General features: G+C 37.2%; 1 protein-coding gene across 4 annotated transcripts in view; it reads right to left on the bottom strand.

Annotated features, from left to right (window-relative positions):
• Positions 1-20,755, bottom strand: part of SGCE (sarcoglycan, epsilon) — a 71,547-nt gene that overhangs the window by 9,246 nt on the left and 41,546 nt on the right. For 2 of the 4 annotated variants that reach the window (XM_010839759.1, XM_010839761.1), the window contains 5 exons: positions 20,548-20,746; positions 9,361-9,523; positions 6,800-7,011; positions 5,842-5,868; positions 4,929-5,117 (listed from right to left, as the gene is read on the bottom strand). In XM_010839759.1, the coding sequence (XP_010838061.1) occupies positions 4,929-5,117; positions 5,842-5,868; positions 6,800-7,011; positions 9,361-9,523; positions 20,548-20,746 (790 nt within the window). The remainder of the gene's footprint in view (positions 1-4,928; positions 5,118-5,841; positions 5,869-6,799; positions 7,012-9,360; positions 9,524-20,547; positions 20,747-20,755) is intronic. The other 2 variants (XM_010839760.1, XM_010839762.1) reach the window with 1 other exon arrangement.

Raw genomic sequence — 20,755 nt, 5'->3', positions numbered from 1 at the left:
ATCTCCAGGCGAGAATACTGGAGTGGGTTGCCATGCCCTCCTCCCGGGGATCTTCCTGACCCAGGGATCGAACCTGCGTCTCTTATGTCTCCTGCGTAGGCAGGCAGGTTCCTCACACATCAGTTAAAACTATATTATATTTTTGATATTATGTCTTTGGTAAGAAACATAACATCTAATCACAAAAATGATTCTTTGGGCAAAGAGAATTTACTCTTATTTTTAAGTTTTTTTTTTTTTTTTATGTGCACAATTTTTAAAGTCTTTATTGAATTTGCCACAACATTGCTTCTGTTTCATGCTTTGGTTTTCTGGCCAAGAGGCATGTGGGATCTTAGCTTCCCAACCAGGGATCAAACTTGCACCCCTTGCACTGGAAGGGGGAGTCTTAACCACGGACCACCAGCAAAGTCCCTAAAGCAAACTGACTTTTAAGAATTACTTGAGAGTGTGCTTTCTAGCAATAAATTGTAATAAGTCAGGAAACTGCTTTTAGTGGAAAAAATTCTTCCTATTAACGGTCACATATTCACTAAGCTACAAAGACAAGCTGTTAAACACAGATGTAAGAAGTCTGACTATACTTCAGGGTGGGGGACATTTTACAGAAGACCTGACCAGTGCTCCTCAAGACTGTCAAGGTCATGAGAAACAAGGAAAGTCTAAGACACTGCCTAGAGCAGAAGAGACTAAAGAGATATGCCGATTATTCTGTCCTAGACAGAATCTTGGAGAAGAAAAAGCTCATTGAGGGAAAAACTAGTGAAATCTGGGCGGGGGTGGGGGGGAACAGTCTGAAGTCTGGTTAATAGTAAAGCAGAAATGTTGGTTTCTTGGGCTTCCCAGTTGGTGCTGGTGGTAAAGAATCTGAGTGCCGATGCAGGATACATAGGAGATGCAGGTTGAATCCCAGGGTCAGGAAGAAGCCCTGGAGGAGGGCATGACAATCCACTCCAGTATTCTTGCCTGGAGAATTCTATGGACAGAGGAGCCTGTGGGCTACAAAGAGGTGGACGTGACTGAAGTGACATAGCACGCATGCGATGTTGGTTTCTTAGTTGTGACACATGTATTATGGGACAGTAAGACGTTAACAACGGGAGAACTGTGGTGGGAGCACCTCTGTGAACTCTGTATTATCTTTGCAACTTTTCTGTACCTTTTAAATCATTCCAGAATTAAAGTTTATTAACCAATAAAGACATTGGGGCTTCCTAGGTGATGCAAGTGGTAAAAAAAAGTCTGCCTGCCAATGCAGGAGACACAAGAGATGTGGGTTTGATCCCTGGGTTGGGAAGATCCCCTGGAGAAGAAAACGGCAAACCACTTCAGTATTTTTTGCCTGGAAGATTCCATGAACAGAGGAGTATGGTGAGCTACAGCCCATGGGATGGCAAAAGAGTCAGACACAGCTAAGCACACACACGAACAATAAAGACATTAGCAAACATCAAATAAATATGCTTTATATTTCTATACATGTAATAATTTTAAGCTCATCTGTGCTGTCTGTCTAATCTGAAAAGGAGAAGGAACAGAAAATAACTTCCTTTCTAGCAAGTCCCGTGTCTCTGGACCTGCTCCAGTTACCCTTTCTACTGTCTGTTCAATCACATTGCCTGTAGCCTGAATCAGAAATCCTAGAGGTCAATGATCACAGCATCTATCGCTGACTTGCTATCAAGACTGGTAAATAATCTAATCCTGGTTTTGACCTGATTTAAAGTCTCTTATCCATACCTCAATTTTATTATCTGCCAATGATTAAACATTTTTTACTATCTAATTTAAGGGGCCAGTCTGGAGTCATATGAAGCCTTCTACCAAAAAGAAGGTTGTGTAATTGATAAGTGACAGTGGCAGCATCCCCATTACACAGCTTTCTCTAGACTGCAGTGCTACAAGGCTTGCTATACATCAGACTGACTTCTTTAAAAGACCCAAACAGGCTTCTATACAGCTCTGAAGAAAAGCTTTGAACGTTCTTAAGCCTTGCTTAGAAGTCAACATAAACGTGCAACCCTATCTTATGCCTAAATATTTCTGATGTCAAATCTGAAGAATAAATACAAAATGATGTAGCTATCCACATTATGAACAATAAATTCAGTACAGTCAGTATGCCTATGTGAAGATGAAACTCATGCCCTTTTAGAAAGAGTTTAATAAATACCAGGCAGCTCTATCCAAGAATATACCTGGTTATCAAGCTCTGTAATGCCTCATCAAATATAATATCTCATTTTAACACTGAGAATTCAGTTTGATCCAAATGACCAAAATATTTATGTATGTGTGTACCTGAGCTGAAACAAACCTTCAAAAACAGGTTAAGAGCAAAAACTGAATTCACATAAAGGACAATTGTGATGAACCCGATACAATAAATTCCCTATTTTCTGGCATGGTTGGAAAATGAGGTTAATCACATATTCTGGCTTATAGAGAGTTACCATAGAGACCATGCACATATTATCCATTTCCAAGAATAAAAGATAGATAATATACACTCAACACCGAAACTACATCAAATGTAATTTAATTTTCCTCTGATGAGTCAGACGCACTTGATGATCTTGCAGTGGCTCAGAATAATCATTGTGAACATCATCAATTATCTATGTACCCTATTTATATAGAAGTGCTAGTTAATGGACTTTTTCCATTAGCAGAAATATGAATAATATAAAGGTTTTCTGGACTTAACAATACATGTATGGTCAAATTGTTGCAAGTTCAATAAAATAATCTATTGCATTTGCAAATAGGGAGATCTGATCAACATAATGACAGTCTTGATGGGGTTATGGAAGGACCAGGAAGATGCATTTATTTATAAACTAGACAGGAAATTTTATTTTACTTGGGTATTAGTAGCAACACTGTCAAATCCTAGTCACAGAGAATCAAAATAAAGCTTAAGGAGTTATCCTTATTCTCAACATATATAGTTAGAAAGCACATCTAAAAAATGACCCAGCCTTTTATCCTCCCTTAAAGTTTTACTGACTTATTGTAAAGTCACATTCAATTTCCCCTATTCATTGTAATGAATATTCTTCTCTTCTAAAATTTGACAGCATTGTTATTTTGTCAGTAGAAGATTCCCAAATTTCGTTCTTTACCTCTTCTGATCCTTTCCCATGGATTCACAGGGCATATCAACACACTAAAGGCTCTGAGAACTCCCCCAGTTTAAACCAAAAAACAAAAAGTCCTGTTTCTCAAATTTATGTGACTGCTTCTTTTTTGAAGATATATATCAACCTTTGAAGAACAGGTATTGACATTTACTAGCATTCTTAGGGAAAGAATGTGAGAAATAGAAACTTGAAAGAATTCTTCAATTCTTTTCAGTTTGAAAATGAACAATAAAGCTGTTCATAATTTCTCCTGTCATCTAAGAAAGACAGGAGAGATTGCAAAATTGTGAACTATTACAATATTCTTGGATACTGTAATATTCAACATTCTTGAATTTCCTAATTTTTCTCAACGGCTTCTAATAATCCTAAGAAAGAGGTTTCACAGTGACCCCACTAACCATTTGAGGACATAAAAATCCATCAGTTCCGTTCAGTACAACTCGATTTTGTAAAACTTTAATATTTATATCAATGATAGAATATTGTTTCCAAAACTCAAACTTTTAAACATATGCCATTTTCCCTACTACTAATAGATTGAATCAGTTACTCACAGACACACACATACACACACGTACACACAAATACATACCTTGGCCTATTCAATAATAAGAGCATACTGCTAGAGGACTTCCGGAAAATATTCATAATACTTTTAAGAGTTTCATGCTCTACTGACTGAGCTAGCTAGGCACGCTTTCATAATACTTTTAGATTGGCAAAATCTTTTGATAAATTTATAGTCTGTCTATACTCCTCATATTAATCACTATTTAATCTTCAAATTACCACATGTCATTTACATGGCTGTAAAACAAGCATTTGCAAAGTAAAAATGTACCCAATATGCTGCTCAAATAAATCTCTAACCAGTAAGAGGTTACTTTTATATCCTATCCTAATATCTATGTGTGAGTATCTCTGTATGTATGTATGTCTGTGTGTTTGGGGGTGAGAGGGATAGATATATTCATTCTATTTACAAAAGTCAACTGAAAAAGAGAAGACTCTCAAAAGTAAACTGTGACTTCCTTAGGGAAACTGAATTTAACCCATTTTAACATATGTTTAAAAAAGTAAGAATCGTGTTCTTCGAAGTAAATGACACTTTCACCTACAAGTTCTTTACACTAAAACAGAGTTTCTAGATATATCATGGGTTCTCAGGAACAAATGGGCAATCTCCTCAACTAATTTCCTCTACACCTACCCCTTACAAAGGTGTCCTCCAAGCTTTCTGACCACAGTCCTTCTAGCACAACAGAGAAGGTCGGTACTAAAGTGTCTTTACAGCCAAAATTGGAACTATTCATTTTGATATATAAGAAAATCATTTTTTAAAAAACCCCAAATCTTAAAAACCCTGAGGCAAAAATTTAGATTAAATAGCTCTCTGGTAAGAACATTAAACAACAGGTTAACAGAACCAAATAATTCTAATAATAGCTTTAAAAAATAATCAATTTGCTATGCTTTAGGATATGCCTCTCTTTTCACAGTTATCTCATCTTTGAGCAAGCATATGTGAGTTCATTCATTGTGCTAACATTAAGGTGAATGTCATCTTGTTTAGACTAGTGAAGGAAAAAAAAAAATTTCCTCAAAGTAATTTTATGTATGTGCCGTGGGGTTAGGATCTACACTATCAGTGTTCTTTGGGTACTTTTCTCCTCCAGTTATAAACAAACAACAAATGCAACCATAATGAAGAGCTCTGGTCTTGAAAGACATTAAGCAGATACATTCATGCATTAATAGTGACGATTCCAAGTGGACACTTACTGCTGCGTTTGCATCAACGGCATATTGGTGCTCTCATAATTGTCTGTGTGTAGAGGGGGTATGATTTCTCCAGTCACAGGGTGAAATACAGGAAGTGTGGACAGGGGCCATGCTATCTCTCTATTCTTGGACATGTCACGAAGTTCTTTGGTAGATTTCTGAATAGCACTATGATGGACCAGTTGGATGCTAGGTCAAAAAGAAATAAAACAACACAGATTTAAAATCACATATTAGCTCCACAGATTATCAGTTTGAAAAAGTTACAAAATCTTTTTTTTTTTAAATAAGAAAACGTTATTGCACTTTGGGCATTCTACAAGTTATTTCAGAAAAAAGATAAGTTTCACATACTTTTAACAACAAAACTGAAAATTAGAAACTAACTTTTAAATAAATGTTATTTCTCGTTAAACTAAGCTATAAAGCACTGTGTTAATATTACAGCCCTAGGTAGCAAACTACTATTCTATTTAATCTCTACGATTAATATAAAACTACCATAGTTTTTATACTGTTGCTTCTGATGGGGCATTTATACATACTCACATAAGTTTCATTTTATGGTAGGTTATTACTGTAGATTCAGGAATACGTGTATGAAAGGTCTTTTCATCTGTTCTCTGGTTTATAGAAATGCAGATTGGGAAATCACATAATATAAATGGCAAGTTAATATTCTGAACCTGAAATATTTTAGGTTTAATTTTTACCTATATAATCTTAGTTTTCACATCTTTTTTATTCTCTACCCCTCCTAAATTTCTCTATTTAGAAAGCAGCTTTCACATGTATGAAATAAACTATGAAAGATGATGAATGAAAAAAAAGCATGACACATGTATGGCGCGTGATGAGCAACTGAGACATGAGAAAGAAATGACAAGAAAATAACAGGAAAGAAGACACTTACTCTGGTGTTTGCATGTTTCTCTTTTCCCTAGAAACAAAACAAAATTTATGAATTAAATAATAGCATTGAAATTTGGAACATTAAGACTATATGCGCACAGATCTCGCATGAGGTGGAAATGCTGACATTGTTACTATTAAATGCAACCAGGCAGCATTTGCCAGCAGGTTTATGACATTACTTGGATGAATACACACACAGAAATGGAATACTGATGAGAAACACAGGAAAAAATGGGAAAAAATGGAGATTAAGCATCGAGCTCTTGGAAATAAATTCTATGACATAATGAAATCAGGCTACATGAAAAAAATGGAAGAATTTGTTACTTGCTGCTTTATTAATATTTTATCATTTGCTTTGTCACCCTGACTTCCAGATAATCTCAGGAGGTTATTTTAATTGACACAGATGTCCTGAAAGCACTAACTATTCATGAAGTGAAGACTCATTGCTCAAATTATCATTTTATTTTCATTAATTTACTCCTAGGTTTATATATATCTACATAGGTACTTTTAAACATTTAGGTTGTACTGCCCTGCTTGACATCCAGAAAAATTGCAAGAAGAAATCTTAACCATCATTTCTGATCAAACTGAGACTGAGACAATTTATTTAAAGTGCAATTACCATGTCAATAGGTTCCACAGTCTCTGCTTACACAGGACGGCTTATATAACCAAAATAGCTAGCCTCAATTATCCTTGGGACTGTTTTGGCGGTATGAGTTTACATTTAGCCTTAATCATTTTTGAATATAATAATTACAACCTCTAGTTTACTAGACTCAAAACTATTTTAATTCATTTGAAAGGAATAAAGTACTGTAGTTTGACTTGAACAAAATTTCATTTACAAGGTGTTTTATGAGCTAAATGAAACTTGGGTTTTAATGGAATCTTATATATTATCTTAGCAGTTCTATACTTTTTTATTAGTGTTTTAAAGTACTCACACTCCTTCCCGTCGGCAGCACATGATATAAGCGAGTATTAGAAAAAGGACCAGTGCTACCGCCGAGGGCACAGCCAGGGTAACTAGGAAATCCGTGTAATAGTCTCTGCTTTTCAAAGAGTCAGAAGGGGGTTTGTACTCTCCACCATCAGGCAAAATCCCTTCTCCACGAATCACTTCCTGATAGGTGGACACTTGCTTTGTTTTATCAACCTGATACAAAAGAAGAGAATTACACATGAAATTAATAGTTGCAAATATTATGACAGCTTAAGATCTAGACATACCAAGACAGACTAACTTCTAAAAAGCAACCTTTCCTGATTACTTTATCATCTTGAACTTGCAATTATTTATGGAAACTAGGAAGAAGTAATAAATGAAAGTTAACAAGTTAAAAGTTTATATTGGCCTTTCTAGGTCCTTCCTACAACATATATACATACGCATATATGTACACAAAAAATGTGTACATGTGTATGATTGTTCTTTTTCACTTTACTTCCCCCAAAGCAAAAGTCCTCCACATGACTATGCATACTTCTTGTTTCTTAGTGACAAATCTCTAGTGCAGATGTCAACAAACCGTCAACTGACTGATAACCAGTATGCAGGTATGGTTTCTAAGGTTAGTGAAAGGGAGTCAAAAAAGAGAGGGAGAGAGATACTTTCTAAATGCTTACAACTTTGATCCTCTGCCATCCAGCAGACAGGAGTCATTTTTAGGAAAAATAAACTATTTTCCTTAAAAATAATTTAAGGAACATTCAATGCTATTGCTTCAGTAAATTCTATCCCAGGCACAAAAAATGTATAACACTTGTACTATATTAATTTACCTCCACACTAACTGAATTGCTTTCACTAAGCTGCATTTAATTATGCTAAGGGTTTTATTGAAGGACACAATAAAACAGCCATGTGAAATTTGTTACTACATTTGTTCCCTGCCTTAAAAAATATTGGGGAGAATTATCTGCAGCATTTTTCAGTATCCTCGCCCTTAAACACCACTTGAAGAATTTTGCTACTGATATAGTGCTAGGATATCTTTTGCCAAGGAATTGATGCTCTGCCTCCTTTAAGAATGAGAACTAAATAACAAATTAACTTCCTCATTTTACCAGGGACATTAGGAAGCTTATTGTCAAACTTGACCTTAGGCTTTATGTTTTGGTAAAGTGCAGGTCCTGATTTTCCAGTTCTTTTATATTTGCTCTATTATGCTTATTTATCTGACTCTTATTTAAGCGTCTTGAAATCTTCTGTGGTAAGATGTAACCAATAAATACATACATGCAAAAGAAAAAAACAAAAATTCCCAACCTTTCTTTTTATGCAGTCTCACCACAGAAAATGCAGTCTTCAAAGCATGTCATTTTTAAACCTTTAGAAATTAGATAATTTTCCTAACCATGAATAGTGTACAGCTCAAGCACAGGTAAAATGGTATCTCTAGGGCTCTCTGTCTGCTGCTTTGGTGAGAGGGATCTATTTAAGTTACGACTGCAGCCACTCCATCTTTTGTGCGCTTTTATGATTAGCACATGGCCAAAACATTGAGCTTTGCAAATTCAACATTCATTGAGTGGAACACGTAAACCACGCAGCATCTGAATACTTTCACTGAGTTTGAGAAAACAGAGAAAGAGCATTATCTTCCTAAGGCACATGTGACGTGGAAAGAGGATGCTGGGGCACAGGGCGACGGGTGCGAAGTGCTTCAGTGTGAGCAGGGTGTTCCCCGTCCCGGATCTGGGACAGGCACCTGCAGCTGGTTTGCTAAGACATCACGTGACACTTGTGTTTGTGTGTCAATAACTTTGTTCAAATGTCAACTTTAAACTTAGACCTAACTCACCACCAATCATTAAGAGTGGACTGAAGTTAAATCTAAAGGTCACTAAAGGAGTAAACCAACATTCCTAGCTTCCAGAAAGGAGGATCAAAAATATAATAGAAATTATATGTACAATATCATATGTATCTGACATACATATGAAATCTTACTCACATGTTCCTAAGTCTTTGAGCATGCTAATTAAAAAGTGATTTGGAAAAATAATATTTAAGGGGTTCTGGGTAAGATTCTAACTTTCCTCTTCTTTTCCCTTATTCCTTGATCTTTCCCGACAATGAGTTTCCAGGACACAGAATCATAGCACACTTTTGCTTTAGTTTCAGATTTATCATTGCACTCCAGTCTCGCCTTCCAAAGTGGGACAAGGCAGCATATTTGAGGCTTCCTGCCCATGTTACACAGACTCCAAAACTTGACTTAGTAGCCACCTGGATGTCCGGGGGATCATTCAGACCACCTGCCAAGCTAATCCGGCCCTAACAACTAATCAAGAGTAGACTGAGTACAAAAGTGGAGGCACACTATCTTAAATGGAGGCACTGTCAACGGTCTCACCAAATCCCTAAAAGTCAAGGGAAGTCAACTGCAGTTAACAAAGTAAACCCAGGATTTGTTCCTAAAAGCAGTTCAGGTTTTAGTCAAATGCTATCTTCGGCCACATCACTTCTAGCTACAGTTGCAAAAACAAAATAAAAACTCACCAATGAAATTTTGCACCAGTCAATGTAAAATTGAGTACGGAATTTTTTGTCACATGTTATTACAGGCTCCATTTCTTGACTGCATCTCAATTGATTCTGAGGATTTTCAACTTCTCGTAAACAAGAAGAAAATGGGACGTCGGCACCAACCATGACATAAACACTGCAAAAATGTGAAATTCTCAGGTTATCCTTTAAGAAAATTGGAAACACTGAAATAAATCTACCCTGAAAGCAGGATTTATCCTTTTGAATTGAGGGATTATCTAGAATCATCCCTAAGGTAGAGGCCTGGGCTTTTAAAGCAGTGATTCATGTAGGGGCTTCTTTCCATTCTTTCCTTTATTCAACCAATATTTACTGAGTGTTTTGGTGTACAGACACTCTCTTGACTTTGTTACTTCCTAAAAATTTTTTCACCCTGTATCATATTTTGATTAGATTTGATAGACTCCATTCAAAATATTCTTAAATTGTTTAAATAATATTATCACTAAGATAATTATCAGTAATAATTCTTCATCTAATTTCATTTTAATAAGATTGTGATATTACATCCTGAGGTGTGGAACTGCAGGCAGATCTATTCTTTCTAATAGTTCTATCTTTTAGGCTTTTCTATGGCACAGAGTCCCTACTGGTAGGTGCCTCAATACAAGGTCTCTAAATCTTTATCTAAGAAGCTGACGTAAGAGAAAAACTCCTGTTTAGTAAACACAAATTAGGCAAACAAAATTTATTTTCTTGATATGTATCTTGGCAACTAGGGGAACTCAATTTAATTGACCAATAAGAGTTTCACAATAAAAGAGAAGACAGATAATAGTGTTTAAGTCATCTTGGAGCAGCTTGAGCAGCTAGGAATTTCAAAGGTCTTTTCAAAAGAAAAGGGAAAACCAGAAGATTACTCTAAATAAATATTAGTTATTTTCTTAATGACAGTGCCATTATTACTTATAAAATGGAATAAACCCATCAAAATTCCTGCCATCTTTTTTACAGAAATTGACAAACTGATCCTAAAATTCATACGAAAATTCAAGTGACCCACACGCACACAAAATTCTTGAAAAAGAGAAACACAGTTGGAAGACTCACAATTACCGATTTCAAAACTGACTACTAAGCAGTAGGAATAAAGAGAATGTGGTACTATCATAAGGCTTGGCATGTAGACCAATGGACCAGAATTCAGAATCCAAAAAGAAAATCTTTAGCAAGTTGATTTTGTCACGGGTGCCAAGACAATTCAATGAGGGAAAAAACAGTCTTTATGGTACTTTCGAACACTTGGCTATCCAAATGCAAAAGCAAGAAACTGGACCCCTACCTCACACCATATAAAAAACTGACTCAAGAAAAAAAAAAAAATCAAAAGCTTAATGTAAGAGCCAAAACAATTAGACTCTGAGAAGAAAGCAGGAACAAATCTTAATGGCCTTGGATTAGGCAGTAGTTTCTTAGTTATGACACAGAAAGTTCCAGCAATCACAGGAAAAAAATAAATTGCATTTTATCAAAATTTAAAACTTTGTGCTTCAAAGGGCATCATCAAAAAAGTGAAAAGGCAACCCACAGAATGAAAGAAAATATTTACAAATCATATATGTAATAAAGGACTTACACCTATAACATATAGAAGACTCTAACAACTCCATAACAAAACGACAAATAACCCAATTTTAAAATAACAAAGGATCTGAATATATATGTCTCCAAAGAAGATATACAAATGTCCAATAAGTGCATGAAAAAATGTTCAACATCATTATCAGCAGCAAAATAGACATCAAAACCACAATGAGATACCACTTTACATCCATTAGAATGGCTATAATGAAAAATACAGACGATAGGAAGTGCTGCTCAGGATGTAGAGAAATTAGAACTCTCCTACGCTACTGGTGGGAATGTAAAATGGTGCAACCACTTTGGAAAACACCTTGGGAGTTCCTCAAAAGATTAAATACAGTTACTATATGATGTAGCCATTCCATTCCTAAGTACATACCCTAAGAGAAATTTAAACACATCTATCAAAAACCTTGTACATAAAAGTTCATAGCCACATTCTTCATAATAGTCAGTAAGCAGAAACAATTCAAGTACTCATCAACCATCAAATGGATAAAAAGTAAAATATCCATATAACATCGCTCAGTCGTGTCTGACTCTTTGCGACCCCGAGGACTTTAGCCTACCAGGCTCCTCCGTCCATGGGATTCTCCAGGCAAGAATACTGGAGTGGGTTACCATTTCCTTCTCCAGGGGATCTTCCCGACCCAGGGATCAAACCCAGGTCTTCCGCATTGGATGCAGACGCTTTAACCTCTGAGGCACCAGGGAAGCCCCCCATATAATATAACTCAGCCGTAAAAAGCAATGAAGTACTGTACATACTACAACATGGATGACCCTTGAAAACAATATGCTAAGTGAAAGACGTTGGTCCCAAAGGACCACATATTGTATGATTCCATTGATTTGAAAGCCCAGAATAGGCAAATTCATAGAAACAGCAGGTAAATAAATTGTGGTTGCCTAGGGCTGGGGGTTGTAGTGGTGGTGACTGCTAATGCATGTGAGAAGGGAGTGTCAGAAGGATAAAAATGCTCTAAAATTGACCGTGGTAATGATTGTACAACTTTGTTAATAAACTAAAATATATTGAGTTGTATATACTTTAAATAGGTGAATTGTATAATATGTAAAATATATCTCAATAAAGCTGTTTTTTAATGAAATGAAATAAAAGCATGGCACAAAAATTCAAAGTTATGTGACTGTGAAGCCACATCCTTAATTAACAGCTGTGTCCCAGAGCACACTTACACAGATTCAGCTGGTTGTGCTTTATGTCAAGTTAAAAATTTATAAGTTCAGAAAAAGTAGAAGAAACCACTGGTAAAGAATTCACAGGATTAGTGAGTAGAAATAGATTCCATTTACAGGAATATTGCTCATTCATAAAAAAGAACAAAATAATGTCATCTGCAGCAACATGGGTGGGACCTACAGACTGTCAAACTTGAATGAAGTCAAAGACAAACACGATATGGTATCACTTATACACAGAATCTAAAAAATAGTACAAATGAACTTACTAATAAAACAGAAATAAAGTTACAGATGTAGAGCACAAACTTATAGTTACTGGTGGGAAAGTGAAGGGTGGGAGCAGGCATAAATTGGGAGACTGGAATTGACATATACACTCTACTACACAAAAAATAGATAACTAATAAGGATCTACTGCATAGAACAGGACACTCCCCTCAGTACTCTGTAATGACCTATGCGGAACAAGAATCTGAAAAACAGCAGATACGCATATATGTATAACTGACTCACTTTGCTGCATACCTGAAACTAACACAACATTCTAAATCAACTACTCTGCAATAAAAATTTTAAAAGAGAAATACATTCCATTTAGAACAACTTGTTACTCTTAAGCTTCATATAAAGCCAATTTCTATCCTCTTATTAACTGCCTTGCAAAGACCATATTTTTCCTTGATAACTGTGAAATATATTTGTAAATACAGAAATTAAATATTTCAAAAATTGTTAAAAGTCCTCTTGCTTTAACATAACATTGATTTGCATTTATAATTAGTAAGATTTTAAATTAATTCACTTCAAGATAACATAAATAGGCATAAGCATCAGTTTTGGGTGCTCTGAAATGTTTTTTTTTCCCTTAAATTACAAAAGCAATATAAAAACATTACATAAAACTTGGGATATAAAAACAATTAATTTCTATTACCAAGATCATGATTTTCATTTTCCAATGTACCTTGCAGAATACTTTTCAAGTGCATATATTTTAACCTAATTGCAATCATCTCCAAACTATAATTTTGTATCCCACTTTTTCACTTAATGCATCATAAGCATTTTTCTCATAAGCATTTTTCCATATTTTATAGTCTTTGCAATTACATTTTTATAGGAATATAATTTTTAAGTGCACATGAATTTATTCATAATTATTTCAGAGCTGGCCACATAAGTTGCTTCTAATGTTTTGATGTTATAAATAATACTGTAAAGATGATCTCTGTGCATATTCTTTAACATTACTATCTTAAAAGAGATGCCTAGAAGTGGAAACATTTTTATGACAGTTGACACACACTGCCAAATTACTTTCATCTCCACTTGGACGGTCCAGCAGCTTCACAAAGTTAGTCTGTTCCGAACTGAGCTCATCATCACCCTATCCCACCTCCACCTGTCACCCCTTCCATCTTCTTCTCTCTCAGTGATTGGCAAGGGCAGATGCTCAAGCCCCAGTATCACTGACTCCCGTCCTTTTCCCTATCATCTGTCTCTGACATTTGCCCTGAAAGAGCTCTCGCACACACCTGTCCACTCTGTCCCTTCCCACAGCCAACACCCCAGTTCTAGTCAAGGGCGTGAAGCAGCAGCACCCTGACTATGCGCCTGGAACTCAGTCTCCCTCCCTGTCCTCAGGGCGTCTATCTGCAGCAGGAAAGATACCGGTTTAGAAACAGAAGCGTTTGTATATTTGAAAGCTGCTAAGAAAGTGGTTCTTACAAGTTCTCATCACAAGAAAATAAAAACTAACTGTGAGGTAATGGATGTTATCTGAAGTTATTGTGGTGATCACTTCATAACATATACTTCTACCAAATCTTCATGCTGTGCACCTTAAACTTATCCAATGTTACATCATCAATTATAACAAAATTGGAAAAATAAACAAGTTAATTTAAAAACTGCAAACAGACTACTCCAGAGAGGTAGATATTGGATTAGACTTGTAGGTTAAAAAATAGGTATTTATTGTTTTTTGTTTTGTACAGCCAGTAAGTTTTAACATCTTGGCTTTTTAAAAGATAAATTTGTATGAGGCCATGTGTAATAATTATAATAATTCATGCTATACATGCTGAAATATATTTTTCATAATCTGCTCTTTTCCTAGATCTTTGATATGCAGTTTTTGATTTACAGCTATTTTGACAGGCTAGCTTTTTGGTAGGCAGAAATTAAAAATTTTTATGAAGAGAAATGAGGATGATCTTTACATTTATGATCTTAGCCATGCTTTCAAACTTTCAAATATATGTAAACAGATGGCATGGCAGTGTATTATCAAGTACAAGGCTCTCAAGAAAATGTTAACAAAACACGGTGACTCACAATCTTAGGAATTGAGTACTCGAAATAAACCTTGCTCCTCTGAAGAATCCTTTTCTTCCAATTTGAACAACTCAATTTCCCTTGAGGTAAAACCCATTTACTATGGTCTTTACGCATACAAAGTGCAGAACCATGTTACAGGTAAAAAAAAGTATGTCAAAACTCTCCTGCTTTTCCAGCAATAGTCAGATAAACAGATCCAATGATTATATTGTTTACCTAGTTGTCCAAATGATGAACGTATTTTATTCGTGATTTTATGTATATAAGAGACAGAGGATGGTTTAGAGAAGAAAGTGTCCAGGTACGTTACATGCTACCTGGGAACTCTTAAAAATGCATGTTGATTCTTGCCTCTGTTCACTTCTCTGTTCTGTGCATATCAGTCAGTTTAAAAATAAGATGAAAAATAAAGAAGACATAAAACTAAATAAAGCATCTAATTCAGAACAAAAAATAAAGAATAAAGGTCATTTCTAGACTCTACTTCTACTACTGTTTGTTACTCCTCTTTACTGAAGAAGGGAAGAATGATCTTATCAACTGGCACCCAAGACTCAGACCTTTCTGGGGGATTTTGTGGGAGGCTTTTCTTGCTTGAAGAAAGGAGGCATTTGGGTTTGATCTACTCTTTTAGCTTGTGCAGTGCAGGGGGCTCAGCAGGCCTACTTGCTAAAATGAAAATGTTAACATACACGATGGTTTGCAAGGTCCCTAGTGCTACCCAAGATAAAATCCAAACAGTTCTTCCTGGAGTACGAGGTCTTAACATGGTCTGGTCTTTGCCTCTTTAGTCATTATTATTTGTGGGTCCCTGTCCCCCATTTGCACACACAAAGCAACTTTCCAAATCCACCTGGCTTCTTCCCACCTAATGGCTCTTGCTCAAGCTGCTCCCTCTGCCCAAACTCTCCCTTTATCATTTTTTGAGCTGGCTAATTTGTTCATTTCAGTTCAGTTCAGTCACTCAGTCGTGTCCGACTCTTGGCGACCCCATGGACTGCAGCACACCAGGCTTCCCTGTCCATCACCAACTCCCAGAGTTCACCCAAACTCATGTCCATTGAGTCGGGAATGCCATCCAACCATCTCATCCTCTGTCTTCCCCTTTTCCTCCCGCCTTCAATCTTTCCCAGCATCAGGGTCTTTTCAAATGAGTCAGTTCTTCACATCAGGTGGCCAAAGTATTAGAGTTTCAGCTTCAGCATCAGTCCTTCCAACGAACATTCAGGACTGGTTTCCTTTAGGATGGCTAATTTGTACTCATATTTTAAACCTCATCTCCTCTATGAACCCTCTGACATGGACCAGAAGTGGGGGAGGAGTCATCTCCATGAATACCTTAACTACGATACATACAACACTGTTTTCTAATTATCTGATTACTTCCTGGTCCCTAAGAGATGTGAGCATAGACTATACTCTTTATTTTTTAAATTTAATTTTATTTTTAATTGGAGGATAATTACTTTATAATCTTGTGATGGTTTCTGCCATACATCAACATGAATCAACCATAGGTGTACATATGTCCCCTCCTTCCCCATCCCATCCCTCTAGGTTGTTACAGAGCACTGGTTTTGAGTTCCCTGCATCAGACAGCAAATTCCCACTGGCTACCTATTTTACATATGGTAATGTATATGTTTCAACTGTATTCTTTAAATAACTGTACCCTAGAGAGTAATACATTATTCCCCCATAAAAAGTATTTACTAAATGCTAAACAATGGAAGAAAGAAAATAAATCTATGCCTAGAACTTAGAAGAATAGAAATTAAAGACATATAGTTACAGACATATAGATACAGAGTTGCATGGATTTTTTAAAATTGACTTATGTTTATATTTATAAAAATGGGCTTATATTGGCTTCCAATTTTGTTATTAAAGGCTCAAAAAGTCCAATCTCATATCATCATTCCTTAAAAGAAAGAATAGTTGCATCAAAAATACAGGAGGCACATTATTTAAGAATAAAAGGCTATCTTATCAATCACCAACGATGGGGACTGACTGAGCAGAGCACTATAGACTGCCCCGGACCACGGCCTTGCATCAGATGAGTCTTTGGCAGCCTCTGACTTACATTTTCTTCTCCAAGTGTAACTTCTCTCTGAGCCCTTCACAGGGCAAAAAGCAGACAATTAATTAGAGTGCGGTACTCTGTGAGATTGTCTAGAGAATAAACTAGGATTCTCTGTTGCTGACTGAGGCTAGATCCACAGGCTTTGGTAACCAGAGGAAACAGTGGTAGGTTTGACAATCTCTTATGAAAAGTGAGTATATTCTTTAATCCTCACACCCCATCATTCCCTTCATAACCACCATTTACACCACATCACTCACCCTGAGTTGGCAGCTACGCCATGCTCAGACTGAAATATGAACCTGCTCCTCTTTCCACCAGCTTTATCCCAGGCTAAATGCATCCACGAGTCCTTAGTCTCTGGCTCAAACTCAAGAGCAAAAGCAGCCCTGAGACCACACCCAGAGACAGAGCACAGTTGCCCTGGGGTTATGGGTCTGGAAAGTGAAAGGGAATCTTTTCAGGAGGTTCAGCTTTCCTTTGCAGGAGCTTATTCACTCTGAAGGAAATCTTTACCATTGGTTTCTGTTAGATTTAGAAGTTTAAAAGCTGTCAGTGAGGTCTGCAGAAATGAGGGGGGAAAAATGCACATTGAGAAAGACGAGGAGCTTGGGCGCTGTAGCAGGGACTCCTGGTGACTGATATTTAATGCACTGTGGGCTGTGGAAGGGCTGGAGGCTTACTCTGAGGGTCTACTACTGAGAGCTCCTCTTGGCCATCTGCTGCGAGTTTGACTAATGTGGAAAACTTTTCAGTTAGTAAATTGTGGCTGCCATGCGTCAGAATAGGAAATAATTTAAGGAGATTTTTTAAAATCACGGACTGAAACTCACTCAAAGTATAAAGCAGAACACAGTTAGTAGGTGTTTAATACTTCTGAAGTATATTTTTAAATAAAATTTTAGAAAATAAAGTGATGCAATTCCTTTGCATCTCTGACCATAACCTTGATCTTTCCAGTATTTCATTTTTAATGACATTTATAGGCCATGTTACTTTCAAAAGAAAGTACAGAGGCAAAAAGTTTAATAAGTGGATTAGGAATCATGATGTTGTTATTCAGTCGCTAAGTCACATCCAATTCTTTTATGACCACATGGACTGCAGCCCACCAGGCACCTCTGTCCATGGGATTTCTCAGGCAAGAATACCAGAGTACATTGCCATCTCCTTCTCCAGGGAATTTTCCTGACCAGGAATTGAACCCACATCTCCTGCATTGCAGGTGAATTCTTTACTGCTGAGCCACCAGGGAAGCCCCCCGCCAAAAGTTCAACAAGTGAATTAAGAATCATGATATTCACCATTAAAAAGGAAGAAAGGCACAAGAGGTGAGTTAAGCACTGAATTTATTCTAAATTTAAGGCAAATACGGTAAAAAAAAAAACAACCTATTTTTGTTACCTTGACATTACATAACAACCAAAAAAAACATGCAAAATGATTTCCAGGGACAAATTTTTCTTATGCAATTATACTCAAGTAGGATCCTACTCCATTGGTGCTCATATAGGTACACTGGAGTAATAAAGTTGGCACTGGGTACAATTTATAGAAATTCTATTTTAAATGACTTACCATATGAATACTTTGCAAAGGTTGCAGCTTAACATTAAATTAAAACTCATGGAAAGCATTTCTAGTTGGGAAGGGATCTGAGACAACAGGGTCCAAATAAATGCCACGGGACTGACAACACATGCCTCCTGCTAGCAGGTGCTGGGGGTCATCAGCTAATGACTAGATTCCCAACAAGTACTTGTACAACAAGAAATTCTGTTCTTAATTTAGACTCACATGCTCAGGCCCAGCCCTAGACTCAAAAGATCCAGGATCTCTAGGGGGGATCAGAGGCCAGCAACCTAGATATATTTTTAATAAACTCTACTGGCAATTCTCAAGCTAGACACATTTGAACAGTACTGTTTTAAGTCAGAGTTTGGTTTAGAGAGGTGTTAGCTCAATTTAGTCTCTGTGCTGTGCTAGTCACTCAGTCACGTCCAACTCTTTGTGACTGCATGGACTGGACCCCACTAGACTCCCCTGTCCAAGAAGATTCTCCAGGCAAGAATGCTGAAGTGGGTTGCCATGCCCTCCTCCAGGGGACCTTCCTGACCCAGGGAGCGAACCCAGGTCTCCCGTGTTGCAGGCAGATTCTTTACCATCTGAGCCACCAGGAAAGCCCTTAATTTAGTCTAGTGGTGGCTAAAAGTGCCTCTGTGGGTGGCGCCTACACTACTGATTAGGGAAGGGGTGAGTCCAGAAGAAAGCACAACCATGGCAGACTCTACCAATGACTGGTTTTCCTGTTGCTTCCTCCAGCATCTTTTAGTCATTGTTTTAACAATCACTGTGGAACACATTACTTTAAGAAACTGTTGAAAAGACTCCAGCGACTTCCCTGGCAGTTCACTGGTTAAGAATTTACCTTGCAATGCAGGGGACGTGGGTTTGATCCCTGGTGGGAGAACCAAGATTCCATATGCCATGGAGAAACTAAGTCCATGCACTCCAACTACTGAGCCCAGCACCACAGCTAGCCTGTGCACGGCAACCACAGATCCTACATGACACAGCTAAGACTCAATAGAGCCAAATCAACAAACATTTCTTTAATAGACTCCACATTTGGAGAATGTGGGAGATACTCCTGTTCATCTCCTCCTATGGTTCTACTTTAATTACTCACTGGGAAAAAGATCCAGGTCGTAACCTCTGAAGTAAAATGTTAAGCCCAGAATTCTGTTTTCAAAGAGAAAGCCAACCAGCAGACAGGCAAGAAATAAAGCAACTGTTTTTCTCCGAACACTTGCAGGTATGCTTGACTGACTTCAAAAACCCATTATTATACCATACGAGATACAACTGAATTCTGAAATTTGTGAGTTGGACTTTGCAGGTCATTGCTTATGCTTCCATCCCCTTTCTGACTACTCACTCTACCTTATCTGTGTCTATTTGGGATTTCTTCCCTTATTTCCAACAAAGTTCTCCTTTGAAGTTGCCCTTACATTTGATTCTTATTAATCCAGACATTCTGGTTAATTCCAGATGTCCTCTGTATAAACATTACCAAGAATATGGATAAAAGAGAAGATGGAAAAGCATATGTTACGCACAATGTGATTTATTCTGTATCTTGTACTTTTATAGGATTTAGTTTTTTTTTTTTAAAGCAGATCTGCCTCAATTTGCAGATTAGAAATTAAACAGTAAAATTTCATCAATGTGGGCGTTCAATCTGTCATTGTGCTCGGGTATAAGTGTTTTATAACCCCTACAAGGGTGTAAGTCACATTCTACATCTGTAAGACTTGAGAATAGACAAGTCCCTTTCAAATGCATTCTCTCTTTAATCCTCACCACAACCCCAAGGTTGTTCCCATTGGAGCAGACGAGGAAGCTGAAGCCCAGAGGGGTGCAGCAGTTTGCCCAATGTCACCCAGCTTGTGAGTGACAAGGCCAGGCTTTAGCAATGGGTTTCAAATCCACCCCAGCCATCAATCATCGCCACATGGTGGAAAGAATGTTAAAGGCGAAGAAATAGTTTCCTAGAATAAAGTTACAGCAATCTGTATGTCCTTCTGCAGCTGATAACTGGGGCATCAATTTCCTTTGAAACTCAGGGCCCTAAATAATCAGCTTCTCTACAGAAGGTACAAAAAAGACTTAGCACTGTAATTTATGATGCAAGTCCTGATCTACAATTAGCTTTCAAAGGACCTGGAACATCAGATATAAAGGACCATTAACGTAACCTCTTTGTCAATACAGAAAATTGCTATTTTTTTTCCACATCTCTGCAATACCTACCGCTTATTAAAAAGAAAAATGCCACAGGCCCTCTTCCATCTACACTAAGTTTGGTAATATCACCACATTTAAAAATCCACACTTAAAGCGATGAGATGAAGTCCGCTTACCCCTCCTTCATGTCGTTGATGGGCAGTGGGACCCGGCCGCCCCGGTCGAGGGCTGACGTGATGTTTATGGCGTTCAGGCGCTCGGGCTGCCACACATTTTTCACGGCCCCCAGGAAGTCTCCAAGAACCTCGCTGGCCAGCATTTCTTCTACGTTCATATTTTTAATGAAGAATTCTGCTTGATAGGGTAACGGGAAGTCTAATTTTG

The sequence above is a fragment of the Bison bison genome, unplaced genomic scaffold (assembly GCF_000754665.1).
Source record: "Bison bison bison isolate TAMUID 2011002044 unplaced genomic scaffold, Bison_UMD1.0 scf7180017864134, whole genome shotgun sequence".
NCBI lineage: Eukaryota > Metazoa > Chordata > Mammalia > Artiodactyla > Bovidae > Bison > Bison bison.
The sequence above is the reverse complement of the archived record's forward strand: the minus strand, read 5'-3'. Positions and strand labels throughout refer to the sequence as shown.